Here is a 15,103-nt window from a genome sequence, read left to right on the forward strand (position 1 = left end):
TTGATACTATGGAAAGCTATACCTTATGGAAAAGTACCAAATCACTTTAATAGTCCTTTAAAAGCAGAAAAATGTATAGCAAAGACATAAGAACAGTTTAAATCTTAGAATTCCTGATGTGCATCAGAGTCTTAATAGCATAAATCTAACTATGTTTTATTCATTTTCAGTTTTTGTTAGTCCAAAGTCAGGAAATCACATATCTGTCTTCATAACAGATGTTACAATCACATCAAAATCCATCCAAGCAGTTTGGACATGACAGTACAGAAATTATAATGGAGCCTGGGAGGAAGTTGTAGTCATCATCATTTGTATGACATGATTCATCTTTCCCAAATCCATAACATTACATCTATATCATTTGGCATGTATAAGCTTTTTATAATACAATCACAAAATAATGACATTGACATTTTTCTTACTTGAGATTTCAGCGCTTGAAGCTGAGTTTCATAGCTCTGAGCCATTTCATATTTAGTTTTCTGTAAGTCTTCCAATTTTTCTTGAAGTAGTCCCACCTACAGTTAGAATAAGCACTCAAATGTATCTTTTCTGAAGTGTTTCAAAGTAGGTCATTTTTGGAAAAGTAATTTTACACTTTGGAAGAAGACCATTGCTTAAGGGAGAGATATTAAAAATATATTTTAATGCAGTAACTTAATAATAAACTGGATACTACAAACCCAGATTGTGGTATCAACATAAAATTGGGAGATTTTATAGTAAAAAAATCTCAGTGTATACTTATGATTTAATGATAATATTGTACAAGGCTGTCATGAAAGATAATTTCTGAAAGTTTTTCTGACCCAGTTATGTGAATGAACTGCTGTGCCCCATTGTGAAAAATTTCCTTGAATGGCTCTAATAAATCATATGAAAGACTTTCCACTACTTATGTACAAATTATTGGAAGACCCTGTAGACTCATTTCAGCTCCCTAAGTACAGTGCCATTTGAGAAAACTTGAATTATTACTGAGTTTCACAGAGATCTGAGAAATATGACCAAGTGCATACATGACACACACGCTTTTCTGGAAGGACAGCTGGAAGCTAGGCAGAATATGCTAAAGTATTTCAGATAACATCTCTGTACAGGCAAATAAATTGAGGTTTTGAGGATTGGCTACCTGAATTATTCTTTTGGCTCCTCTGACCACGATGACTAAGGGCAAATTCCTAATTGCTCATTAGGGAGAGTTACTCCATTTTCAGAACTGCCATTGGCAGTTTAGACACCTAGCTCACACAGCAATGCCCTTGTGTAGACACCTAAATTCAGCTGTCTTGAACCAGAACTGAATGCTATGCAAGGATTTCTTGATGCTTCCGAATGAACACTCAGCAGACAAGACTGTGAAGTGCAGACAATACCAGGTACACTGGGGCTTTCTGTTTCGTAAGAAAGTCGAAGTAGTAATACAATTCACATCTTCACGATGAATAAAATTATCATACAAAAACAGTATATCATGTAAAATTATGAAAATCAGATATAAACAGGAGCTACAGAGACATAATTTTGTGAACCTTTTTGAATTGTACACTTCCATTTAAAATTTCTGATGAAACGAGAAGTGTTGGCATTTAGAAAAAAACCATAAAATTATTTTTTTTACAGTTAAACTGAGTATATTTGATTTAGACTTTAGGGAAACAGAAGAAATATGAGATTTTCAATGACATTTTTACAATCACTTTTCAGAACAGAAGCACAATTTAAAACAAAACACTAAGGATAATTAGTGACCTTTAAAGGGTGTTTGGCATTTTTACATAACAGAACAAACGTGTCTCCTTATAGAGCATTTAAAGCATACTAATAAGTAAGTACCAGAATAAATACTTCCTTTATAGAACGTGATATTCTTAAATACCTCTTGACCTTTTTGATCCAGTTTGCTTTGGGCACTTGCTAATTCTTGATCCTGGATATCCATCTTCGCTTCTAAAGCTCTCATCTTTCTTTCCCATTCCAGTTGCTTTCTGTTTACCATGATGTCAATTTGATGCACTAATTCCTGAAGTTCAGCTTCACATGGAGAAGGTCTAAAAACATAAAAAGAAGAGATTTATTTTTTCAAGAGAGAAAACAAATTTTTCTTTACATCGCTAAAACTTTATTTTAATTCTGATGGAATTAACCACTTTTCAACATCAGAAAGAAATGGGAAAGTCAAATGCTCAACTTTTGACTGCACTAAACTGAAAAAACAGCTACTTAGTATGGATATGTGTTTATCAAAGATCTGTTATTTGGTGCTTAAATTGTGCACATCCCTTGTTTTGATAATTATTACAGGAAATTGGAGCAAATTTTTTAGATTTGTAATGTCATAATTAAAATTTTACGTGATTTTTTTAAAGTCAAATTCTCTAAAACTTCTTTTACATCAACAAATCCTTCAAATTATAATATCATCAATGTTAAGCTTGGAAAGGCCTTTTTAATACAGACATAAATCTTAATGCCAAAAGGCATTAATGTTAAATGTTAAAACTGTTACCAATGCCATAATGCCATTTCGAAATTCAGTATGAAACATAGGATGATAATAAACGAAGGGCAAGCAAGTAGTACACTGTGATGTTCATGTTTCAAAATAAAACTACCCCCCTTCCAAGTGCCTCAAACTCATCTCAAAAGTAGCACTAATGATGCAGTAAACTTTGATCCTCTCTGGGTGGAATATAAAACAGGCTTTTGAAAACAGAAAACAAAGCTATACTGCATCAGGACTACCTCTTCTTTGATACTGCTATAAGGACCTGTGCCCTTCCAGACTCATGTAATGTCATGTGGCAACACCTTGGTGAACCACCAGCAATGACTCAGACATCTTATTTCAGCCTTCAGAAAGAGGTACTTTCTGTACTGTGCATCGCGTGGATCATCTAAATATCATTATGCAAGTGCAAAGACAACTTCTAGCCTAGATCATCAGATTACCCTTTCAGATCCTGACTGGCACCTTTCCCTTTTAAATTTCACTTCTCTCTTTCACATCATCCCACAAAAGGCAAATTCTGCAGCCCTTGCTAGAAAATTTTCTCTCAATGGTGCTTGAGAGACCCACCAATATATAAAAAAGGGAGATGTTGAAAGAAAAATTCCTACTGAAACAGCTTCTCAGTTTATCTTCACTATCTCTAATTTCTTACATGGATCCTCTAAGTACACTTACAGCTGCAAAAGGACAGCTGTATGTGAAGAAGCTACAGATTACTGCTTCTGTTCCACTATCAAAACTACTCTGTGCCATGTCACTGGTATTGCTAACAGTGCTGCAGTTATCCCCACCTACTAGCATAGAGGTACTACTTGCTGCTGTAACTATTATTTTAGTCCACTAAGTGTTTTGAAAAGAATGCTAACTAGCCCCTTCATAATAAGGCCAATCATGTGGTATCAAAATCATGAGAATTTGTTTTATCACTGGTGTGGAATGCAGTGGTTTCTTTTGTTTAATATGCCATCAGGTAAAAAAACACACAGACAATGAATTTGCTCATAAAGCAAAGAAGTATGCATGGGTTTTTTTACCTATATGGATATAGCATTCCCACTTGGTAGAATGCATACACCAAATGGGATTCATCATACAGGGAAGTAATGACTTGTACTTAGGCAAAAGGCAGCTTTTTTGGGGGGGGTTCATTTACTTTGAAACAGCTCAAACCACTTAAAGGTAGCTCATTTTAAAGAGATGTAGGCAAGCTCTTAATCTTCTTTTATTCTGTTTCCATATAGCTGAAAATAGACATGATTCATATTCTGCTGTCATTAATATCTATTTATCTTCATGTAAAACTAAATGTTTCCAACTTTAGACAAACCAAAATCCAGATTAAAAGTTTTACTCACTCCAGGCCTTTATCACAAATGATTTTTGCACTTATTAGACTTTTCTAGCCCTATTTATTTGTCTTTTGGAGTTCTGCCCAGGTCTGTATTTTTCTGACTGTTTCCTAGTAGACACAGAAAGATTATTATTGTCCGTACTCTTTAAAATAAAACTGTAATTTAGAAACTGCCATGTTAAGAAATGTCTCGACTGTCTGTCTCTACTTCATACCTTCTTCCCTTATTACTCAGGTTTGCTCATAAATAGGAAAATAAGTATGGCCATATTTATCCAAACACAAGCAAAACCTATGCAGTTAACAAATATTTCCATCTTACACAGAACATTCATTACTTTTTGGTATTTAACTCAGATTCTTGAACCAGTATTAATTCATTTTATTATCGCAAAACTTGCTCTAAAAATAGGAAATATGTAAGTCAGTTGTAAATGGTCCATTAGAATCTTCTATCCCAAAGTTCTATTATAAGAACTACAACTAATTTATTTAACAATTTTCAACCATACAGCATCATACAGATTTGTGGATGGATTATTTGTTATTTATGAGTCTTTGCAGATGCGATATAATTGTCATGATTTCCACCACCATTACTCAGCCATCTTCCCAAATTTTAAAGCTTCTGCATTATCTCTGGAATACTGTCAGCACAGACTGAAATGAATGTCTCCTTTCATTGAATGTGTAGCCTAAACTACTCTTCCAGATTCTTTGTATAGTTAATGGAAAAAAATAACTACCAAGAATTCTGGTTTATGATGGGACAAATCACTCTAGAGTCATCTGCTATAGCCTAAAATTTCATATATGTCGATTAAAACACAGGCAAGGCAGAATCTGACCTCTTGAAATAGGCTTCTGATTTGTAAAACAGTATCCAAAGAATATCAATCTCTTGGTTTTTTTTAATTCAAGTTTTTATATGACTACATTTACCAATCATATGACTAACAACAAAAAAAACCACTCAAAGCAAAAGGGCCACACCACTCAGAATATAGTATTTTACTACAGCAATTTTTATCTATCATGAAAAGTGCATCCACTATTCTTTAGTACAACAAGGCCACTTTCAAATCCTATTAAAATCTTTCTTGGACCAGAATAAAGTGTGAGAGATTATGCCTGTTTCTATTATTTTAAGAAATACTTTTACACTTAATATATATCATATTACCTTGAACTGTTTCTTGGTACTAATGACAGAATAAACTAGTTAATTTGAAAAATAGGTAACAAGTTTATTTTCAAATTATGATAGATAAATATTCTGTTTAACTTACATGAAGAAGTACTTCCTATATTTCTGTTTTCCTTGAAGAGGCTGTATGGGATGTGGTCCTATATTCAATCTGACTTGTGTTTTCACTTCTTTAGAAAGACTTTATGCTGTACTAACATATTTTTTTAGACTAACATTAAAAGAACTAATCTTGGATTATGTAAAAAAAAAATAGATGTATTGTGATGGAAAGTGCACTTCATACTGGGGGAGAACAATTGTGGTTATTATCTGTGGAAAATAAGACTAGGGCTTTAGCAATGAATAGTCTTGGTTTTAAGATTTTTAATGTTTTAAGAGCTGTGACATGTAAGTTGATATTGCTTTAGCGTAGCAACTTCAACTGTTTTTTAAAACAGTTTGAAATAACATTTCTTAACATCTTAATAAAACCCTACATAGCTTTTATTTCCCTCCCTTTTGTTCAGGTATGGATATTTTAAAAATTTAAGTAACTAACAGAAACAGTGAGTAGAGTATTAGCTAAAGCAGTAAGATGTGTTATCTTAATTATCAGTAACCTCTCCAGTTTGCATGGAAATAAAAAGAAATTGAGCATCAAGTTTGTTTCTAAAATCATTAATATTTTGTTTCACATTTTTAATAAACCTACATAATTCAATTCCATCATATTCTCAAGTCCCAAGACACTAAGTCATTACTTACTTAGTGACAGCTTGTTCCTGGAACAATTCTAAGGCCTCCTCCATAATACTGATTGTCGTTTTAACCTGTTAAAACACCAAAAATCAAGTAATTCAGATTCTTAAATGCATACATTTACACAGCCAAGTAGTACATACTAGATAGTACTACGCTTTCCTTTAAATCTCTGTAATTTTCCCATTGCAAACAACAAGGACAGGAATGCAGCTCTAGTTACAGGCTGGAATGGGGAAGACGAAAACTTCTGGAATAAGCTCAGTTCTGTGACAGCAGCTCTTGCATTCGGTGCAGCACTGACATACTAGAGGTGGTGCTAAGCCTGAACGTAGCCCTGGATTTCCATGAGGGACACTCTGAAACACATAAACCTAAATTTGCCATAGATCCATGGCTGCATGCATCAAACATTTCCGTTCCTTTGAGCACCAAAATTAACCTACATCCCGGATATAATTGCTCTCAAACACAGTTTTGGACTCCTATTGATTATTCACTCCCTTGCTTGGCAGATGAGGTCTAAAACAAATAGTCGTTAAGTATCTCAGCAGACAGATCAGTTACTGGGACCAGTCCAGTTCTGTGGGTCCAGCAGGACACGAGGATGTGGGGGTAAGCCTGCCTGCATCCAAGAACAGGAGCCAGCCACACTATAGGTGATGGGGTAGCATGAAACATCCCTAATTCCTCATGGGAGCGAGCAGTGGGGGCTCTCAAGAGTACACACGGATGTGTGGATACTGTCACAGGGCACTGCAGCCTTGGCTCCACAAGGACCAGGCACCTGAGGTGACACTGCCACAGGGGCACTGCCTGGCTCCAAGAGGGACCGGGCACCTGAGGTGACACAGGCACAGGAGCACTGGCTCCACAAGGACCAGCACCTGAGGTGACACTGCCAAAGAATCAGCACCCGTGACACCACAGGAGACCGACACCTGAGGCGACACAGGCACAGGGGCAGCCATGGCTGTACCGGGCACCTGAGGAGACCGGGGCACCGACAGCACCCCCCGGGTCCTCGGACACCTGACGAGACCGGGACACCGACGGCATCCCCCGCGCCCCCGAGGCCTCCCCCTCCCCTCCCGTTACCTGCCGCGTTCCCCCTCCGCTCCTTCCGCACCCGCTGTCTCTATGGCCTCGGTACGAGCCCCGCAGCCCGGCCACCCGCCCCGGCCTGCCCAGTCCCGTCCCGTCCCGTCCCTTCCCGTCCCGCCGCAGCTGCCGCCCGTCCCGCCGCTCCCGCTGCCGTCGCCGCGGTAACGCGGAGGGCGGCGAGCGAGGCGGGAAGGCGGCCGGGACAGGGCAGGGACAGGGCGGGCACCAGCTCCGGCCGGGAGTGGAGGGGGGTGCCCAGGGTGTCCCGGTGTCACGGCCGGCGCCACTCCCGGTGTCTTTTGCAGGGCCCCGCGTCCCTCCAGTAGCCGCCCATCGATCTGAAGGAAGCTGGAGCTGGAAATAGCACCCGGGGTAAAGAACATGTACTTCAACATAATTTAAGAAATCGGTAGGCAAGATGGTTTGAGTTTTTTCTCCTCTTCCTTTTTTTTCCCCCCCCCCTCTCCTTCCTCTTAAAACACTGTTATTACTAGATATTGAAAAGGCTGAACATTATTCTTTCCTTCCTGAATGACTAACTATGGTTTTGTAAAAGGGCTTCAAATGATTTTCAGGTTATTTTGCAAACGACCTCGACCTGATGACATTTCTCTTTGCATTCTTGTGGCCTTCAGTCTGTCTTATTCAACAACAAAATGCTTTTAGGAATCACAGCTACTTCAGCTTTTTATAGGAATAATTTCGGGTTTTTAGGTTTAGTGAGTTTTTCTACCAGGATGGTTCTATTCACTTTGTACTTATTGTTCTGAAATTGCACAGAGCATTTTTGGGAGCTGCTAGTCTACTTCTGTACACTAAATTTCAGGCTTTGACTTTGTTTTACTTAGTATGTTTACTGAAATTAGCCAAGTGAGCGGCATTTTTAATATCAGATCTAAGGAATAATCTATTTTATTTCGTTCCTACATACAATGCTGAGGCAGATGGTTTTCATGTCAGGAGAAATGCTGTTTCAAGCTATGAAATATGAAAAATACCTTTTTTAAATGAGAGACTAAAATAGAATTATATGTAGAGTTTCAAGAAAGTCACAGGATTACAGAATTGGTTGGAAGGGACCTCTGGAGATGATCTAGTCCAACCACCCTGCCAAGGCAAGGTCATGTAGAGCAGGTGACACAGGAACTTCTGATAAAGCTTGCTTACTCACTCTGGCAAATAACAGACAATTTTCCCTTGTAGTCTTTCTAAAAGATTACTAAAATATCTTTATTTTTTATTTACACTTCTTTCATGGCTGTGTGTCGTTTCAGGAGTATCCCAGGAATACTGATCTCTTCTCTGACGAGTGACAGAACCTGAGGGAATGGTCTGAAGTTGTGTCAGGGTAGGTTTAGGTTGGATATGAGAAAAAGATTCTTCACCCAAAGCCAAAATGCTGCTCCTGAGCTGAGGCCATCGGCTCCCAAAACAGCATCTCACAGCCCTGTAGCAGCCTTGAGCCCCAGTTATGGCTGCACCATGTCAGAGGTGGCCTGGAAGACAGGCAGCCAGGCACCTAGGGAAGAGTGGAGAAAGTTGTGGGACCTGTTGTTGCACTCAGAGCCCTGAAAAAATTTTCTTCATTACGCTCTGTAATACTTCATGACACTTTTCTTTATTATTTACTTACTGTAATAGAATTAGTGTTTCAAATATAATTTCTTCTAATTGAAATTGGTTTGAGAATTTTTTTAAATAGTGAAATTTGGGATGATTTATTTTAAATACATAACTTTAGAATGATTTAAAGTATTGTGTACTAGAAATAATTTTATGTAACTCCTTGCAAATTTCCATTTGTTCATCTGCTGCAACTGAAGTGCACTTTTCATCCACGTTTCCTGTGCACATATTTTAATTTCCTTCATGTCTCATCCTCTCAGTGGTAATCAGTTATTTAGAAGTTTAACTTCCATCTGTCATGTACAAATAGAACTGGGAGGAGGGCAACTTAAAAAGTACAGAAAAATAATTTTTAAGTTACCTATCTACATTTCAAAGCTTTTTAGAAGGACAATTCCACTGCCACTAGCCAGAATTGTGCTTCTAAGTCTCTGATGTACATTCAGATATCTCATTCACTATATTAGAAAAATCTGATATCAAATTGATGACCTTTCCTATTTGCTTTAGCTCATCCACATCATATCTTGACTAGACTTTGCCTTATGAGACTCAAAACTTTTATTTGTGACTTTAAAGAACATTCTTTACACATGCCTTACAAAAGCCTGCAAAAAAAACCAAAACCAGAAACAAACACAGATTATTTTCAAAACAGTTTATAGATTAAAATATCATCATCATGGCTAGGCTTCGCGAATGAAGATTTGGGAAGGGCTCTACCCACATTTGTTACAAGCGTGCTGGTGGCTAAAAAGGCCAATACGAGATAGACATGTCCGGTTGCAAAAGGCACAGCAGAAAGACTCCTCAGGTGGTACATTCTGCAAGACACAATTCTTTTCTCCTCAAGAGTGATCCTGCGTGCTTTCTCAAAAGCATCAGCAGCGTTACAGATGGTGTGTCTCCAGACCTCCCGATTTGAGGCCAGAGTAGACCAGTAATGATGATCAATATGGCCAAGGTTGAGATGTTGTTTCAGGGAGACCTATAAGTGCATTTCTGCAGAAAAAAGAAGAAAGTAGATGAGGTCAGGTAAGGAACATAACAGAATGTGAAGAAAGGTCAAACAAGGCAAGGTACAACACTGATACATTTATAAAAACAAGGGGGACTAGGCGTTAGCTAGGAAGATGCCTTGCAGATGGATCCAGACAGATTGAAGCATTGGGCAATGATTAATAGGATGAAATTTAGCAAGTCAGAATGCTGGATTCTATACTTAGGGTTGTGACATTTTGGTACGTTTCTAATACTAAAGCAATAATACACAATTTAATGTGGCATATTTTTAGAGCAGAATGAAAGTGGTGGGTGGCATTAAAAGAGTAGCATAATGTAGGTGTAATCTAAGTGATAAATGATTATATACCTACTGATTATTCTTCCTAGGTATTTGTCACTTTAATTCTTCAAGATGTTTGTTGGTTTTGTAGTATGAGACATTATGGCAGGTAAAAACTAAATGCATTTGTGTATTTAACTTTAAATACAGTTTATATTTACAGGACATATTCACACCTTATTTTGCAATCTCAGATGACAGATATGATTGAACATTTTGTTGCAGTAAGCTCAGTGTTGCTCTCATAAGAAACACTGATTTCTTTAGCATAGAAACCACATAGATATAGTGATATTTGTGTGATAGACTCATAGCAACTCTATGATAATTTATTGATTGCATTCTCTGTGTCAGTTTGAATGTTTATGAACATACCAACTTAATTTCCTTATAGAAAGGAAAAGGAATAGCTCAGTATAAGCCATCCATCAACAACAGTGCAGCAGTCACTGAGAGACAATTAAATCTATGCAAAAAAATCCTTAAGACATAAGCAATAAGAGAAGAATGACATTTTAAAAAGAACCTTTGCAAGAGGGATTTCTACTTGTGAAAATTAGATGGGCATAAAATATGCCTGAAGATTCTGAAAGGGCCTAACTAATTTACTGGCAGGAGTTGATAAATCCTGACATAATACAAACATAGAGGAAGAATAGTGTTTCTAAATATTTTATTTCCGGTTTAAACTGAAAACTACTCTTTTCTTAAGCAGCCTATGAAATCACTGACGGGAAGAAGAGAAGGAGTTTGGATTTAGTAGGATTTGCCAGGTAAACCAATTGACATGTTGTACTTTGGGCTCGAACCTTGTCTAAAAGTGGAGATTGTAAGAATCCTGTAAGAGGAAACCTGAAAATTAAGGGTAGTGCTCCGGGAGAATGCAGAAAGGAGATAAAAGTGCCATTAGACCGGTCTTTGTGAGAATTGCAAGTTAGTGGTTCTGTGTCAATCTCTAAGGATGACAAAATATAATCACAGAATCACTGAGGTTGGAAAAGAACCTTAAAGTTCATTGGGTCCAGCTTCTAACCTAGCACTGACAAGTCCCTAAGCACTGTAGCCAACACTTCCCTGTGCAGCCTGTTCCAGTGCTTGACAACCCTTTCCATGAAGACATTTTGCCTAATACCCAGTCTTAACCACTCCTGATGCAACATAAGGCCATTTCCTCTCCTATTGCTTGTTACTTGGAAGAAGAGGCCAACCCCCACCGAGTTATAGCCTCCTTTGAAGTGATTGTAGAGAGTGAGAAGGTCCCCCTGAGCCTCCTTTTCTCCGGAATAAACACTCCCAGCTCCCTCAGCTACTCCCCATCAGACTTGTACTACACATCCTTTCCCAACTGTGTTGCCCTTCTCTGGACACGCTCCAGCACCTCCATGTCTTTCGTGGAGCGAGGGGCTCAGAACTGGACACAGGATTTCAGGTGCAGCCTCACCAGTGCCAAGAACAGGGGGACAATCACTGCTGTGGCCCTGCTGGCCACACTATTGTTGATACAGGCCAGGATGCCACTGGCCTTCTTGACCACCTGGACTCGCTGCTGTCAACCAGCATCCCCAGGTGCTTTTCCACTCAGCAGCTTTCCAGCCACTCTACCTGGAAGGTTGCATGGGGTTGTTGCAACACAAGATCTTTGTTGAATCTTATCTATATAATGCTAGATATTGTATGCACAAAAGAACAATCTGTTTTTTAATGTTTACTGCTTATGTTTTTCTGGAAACTCATAATATGTTTAGCATTACTGCAACATTTTTTAGTGTGGCATAGTCTTTCCTTTGTAGTTATTGCTACTGAAGCATAACAATATTTTGTGGTTTAACAGCATGTGAATGGTTTCTACTGCTCTATAGGCCAAGAATATTTCTGGGTTAACTTCTTTTTACTTATAAATTAAATTAAATTAAAAAAAGAGAAAAGATTCTTCAGATTGTGCATTTCATCTGTTGCGATATATCCTGCCACAGTTGCTTCAGTTGCTATATTGTGCCACACCAACATAAGGATTTGTTAAAAATTATCCTGGTTAAAATAAGCAAGTTACAGAAAAATATAAGCTCTCTAGAAGCATGAATTTAACTTTGTACTGTCTGAAGGGATTACAGGAAACAAATTGTGCTTTGTTTTCATCCTGAATTTAAATGATGATAAGTCTAAAATTTAATTTTCAAGGGCACAAAATGTGTGAACAACTGTAGAAGCTACTTTTGGTCACATTTAAATCTGATGACTGAAGAGTAGATAACTGGAAGTTTTGTAATCTTGCATAGATTTAAGATTTTCTTTCTTGAAGCAAGCACATTAAGTGAATGTTCTGTTGAAATAATTAACAGTGCTGACATTTAAGGTGTCAGCCGGGGTTTCAGAGTTAGCAACTGAGGAGATGTCATGGGAATCCACGTTGCTCACTCGCATAAGAATGTATTCATATAGAATGCAACACTGTATTGGTTATATTAAGATGGTATTTTCAGGTTATGCTTGGGTGATCAGGTACTCTTCCCTAAGTAACTTTATTTCTTTTACCTTTGGGTTCACTGTTTAGTTTTCTACTCATCTACTAATTTTTAGAATTAGCATTGGAGTACAGCGATAGAGCAATTAAAAAGTGTTGCTGTGTTGCCTTCTACAGAAATTCATTATGAAGCCTGAGCTATTTGGCTTGCCCGGCAAGGTTAAGCCCCCATTTTAACTTGACTGTAAAGAGGTATTTGGTCAGTCAGGTTGGAGACTCAGAGGCACATAGGACACTGGCTGTGTCACTCTCTGGTTTTTCTCTATAAACAGAAAACAGCTTTTTATCAGTCTAACATTTAAACTTAACCTTCTGACCTTGACAGTCATAATTCTATTTAGAGTGCAAATAACAGCATCACAACATTTGTTTGCTGTCTTTGCCTTCTGCAGACACTTGCTCTCAGCATTTACATGCTCAAGGCAGAGTTTGGGCTGAGCAAGTACTGCAACTACTTGAACATCAAGTTCTGCTTAACAGTTGGCATCTTACAGTGATGAAATTTCAATAAGTGTGAGTGTTCCTTGCAGGGCCAACTGTATCCAGATATGTAGCAGCAACAGCAGCCATGAAAACTTTGCTTCAGCTTTCTGGTAAAAGCAAAAGCAAGCAAGGCTTTCCTATGGAATTTGAGCTAACAGAAATATTTTCTACAAGCTGAAAATGAGGATTGAAGTGCTCTCCCATTCTTCATCGGAGTAATCAAATTACTTCTAAGGGTGGAGCCTTAATCCTTGACTTTCCCTTCCCAACCTGGACATGACCACCTTATAAGACTACATTACAACATTATTGCAGGCATCACTGATTATTGTAAGTACTAATGTTGTAAGTACTATTCTATTATCCAAAAGGTTAACTGGTCAGACAGATATAAGCCATGATCAGTTTATTTTTTATTTAGGGTAGTTGATCAAATTAGTGGGGAAAAATGTGCAGGACCCATTGGGAAAGACACAGAGGCACGTGTAATGCAAACACGCACAAACACAAATGTTTGGTCTGAATTACATTTGTTTTGAATGTTTGACTGGCCAGGGCAGTCAAGGCTCCATTTTTGTTCCTTTTCTGGTGCTGCTTACTTTTCAAATTCAACTGTTGAATAATTAAATTCTAGACTTTTAGAGTTGCCTAATCGTGTGCCATAAGCACAGGGATTTGTGTATGAGATCAGTGCCCCAAATGTCCTTATTTAGTCTGCTGTTCTAACTGGTTTTGTATTCCCGACTAATACCTGATTGCTGCAATCGATGATTGAGTGAATATACTTTTCTTTATGAATAGTTTGTCGATGTCCTAGGATCCTCTGGGACAAAGGCAGCTGCATCTATATAAGGTGATAATAGTATTTTCCATCTTATCAGAGAAAAGTCCACAGCTGGGGACATATTAAAGCAATATTTTCAGCTCTCCACATTCCCAGTAGTTTAAATTGAAACCCCAAATATAAAATTGAAAACTAAAAATAGCTTCCCCCCCACCTCGATTCATGATATTATAAAGAACCTCCTACATTACCTCCTTCTCTCAAAGCCATAATGATCTTTAAAGGCCAATTCTAATGATCTTTATATCCAGTCTAGATTTTATTAACTGAAACAGGGTCATTCTTCTGGAAGTTTTCTTCAACAGGCAAATAGAGCTCACTGATGTGATTTTTTGGGCCTTTGTCCAAGATTTTCCTAGTTTCACCTCTCTGCACCAAGAGGTTCTTCTTCCTACTACAGAGCAGTGAGATAGGGCCAGGCAAATCTACATTGCAGCAATTTTTTCGAAACATTTCATGCTCTGTGCCAAAACCATGCCCTTATGTCAACGCAACTATTCAGTAGGATAACTGATCACCTGTATTATCTGGGGATGCTTGAAGGCAGTGGATTTTAGGCCTTCTTCTATATGGTTACTGCAAATACAGAAGCTATCTAAGCCAAATCTATACACATAACTTTTGGCAAATAGAGAAGGAGGGTGGTTCTTTGAACTCATGAATTCTGGACTCAACTCTGAAATTTGTCATATGCTTCATACACTTTTCAGCAAACTATTTGGATTAATTTCCATATATGGAAAATTGAGATAACATTAATTATATTCTCATTTGCTGACCTATCCTTTATCTTTGGATGTTGCGTAAGTGACCCTAAAAATTTCCTGTTTATTATGCATGCAATATATAGGAAAAAGGGTCCTGGCTTGGTTAGCAAGTCCTGCCATCCAGTAATTCTCATGGCTGGGATTCGATAACTCAGTGTCCGTGACATTAATTGTTCATATACATTTGTCATTCACAGATTGTTCTTCTTACTCACTTCAGTAAAAGTAGTTTAATGCAATTTCATCTTGCTTGACAGAGAAAGATAAAACTAGGCCAAACTAATGTTTCTGTTAATATGCTGTAATGAAAAGGCATTCTGCATTCTCATCCTGTTTTCCACTGTGGTTCAACACATTTCATTGCTCATTTTATGACATGACTACTAGAGTTGCACTGAAATCAGAGCAGTTGCATTCAGATTTTCAGAATTGGTTGGGTATTGGAAATTTTTATATGGCTTTTAAGCACTACTACATCTGAAAATTAGACTTTTAATATAATTTTTGATCTATTTATTTAAATAATTATTTATTTATTTAGAAACATTGCAAATGTCTTTGTTGCAGGTTAGTATCTTTATGCTAAAAATCAGCCAGTT

The 15,103-nt window shown here is 37.8% G+C and overlaps 1 protein-coding gene across 4 annotated transcripts in view; it reads right to left on the reverse strand.

Annotated features, from left to right (window-relative positions):
• DEUP1 (deuterosome assembly protein 1) overlaps window positions 1-6,989 on the reverse strand; it is a 41,553-nt gene extending 34,564 nt beyond the window's left edge. For 2 of the 4 annotated variants that reach the window (XR_007903360.1, XM_051780535.1), the window contains exons 1-4: window positions 6,913-6,989; window positions 5,821-5,885; window positions 1,883-2,054; window positions 426-521 (exon numbers count right to left, since the gene is read on the reverse strand). Coding sequence is in view for 3 of the 4 variants with exons in the window: in XM_051780535.1 (XP_051636495.1) it covers window positions 426-521; window positions 1,883-2,054; window positions 5,821-5,864 (312 nt within the window). In the remaining variant the exon portion in view is untranslated. Of the gene's footprint in view, window positions 1-425; window positions 522-1,882; window positions 2,055-5,820; window positions 5,886-6,912 lie in introns of those variants that run through there. The other 2 variants (XM_051780534.1, XM_051780536.1) reach the window with 2 other exon arrangements.
• Between the last annotated feature and the right edge of the window lie 8,114 nt (window positions 6,990-15,103).

The sequence above is a fragment of the Manacus candei genome, unplaced genomic scaffold (genome assembly GCF_025592945.1).
Source record: "Manacus candei isolate 608988 ecotype Guabito, Panama unplaced genomic scaffold, ASM2559294v1 h1tg000014l, whole genome shotgun sequence".
Lineage (NCBI taxonomy): Eukaryota > Metazoa > Chordata > Aves > Passeriformes > Pipridae > Manacus > Manacus candei.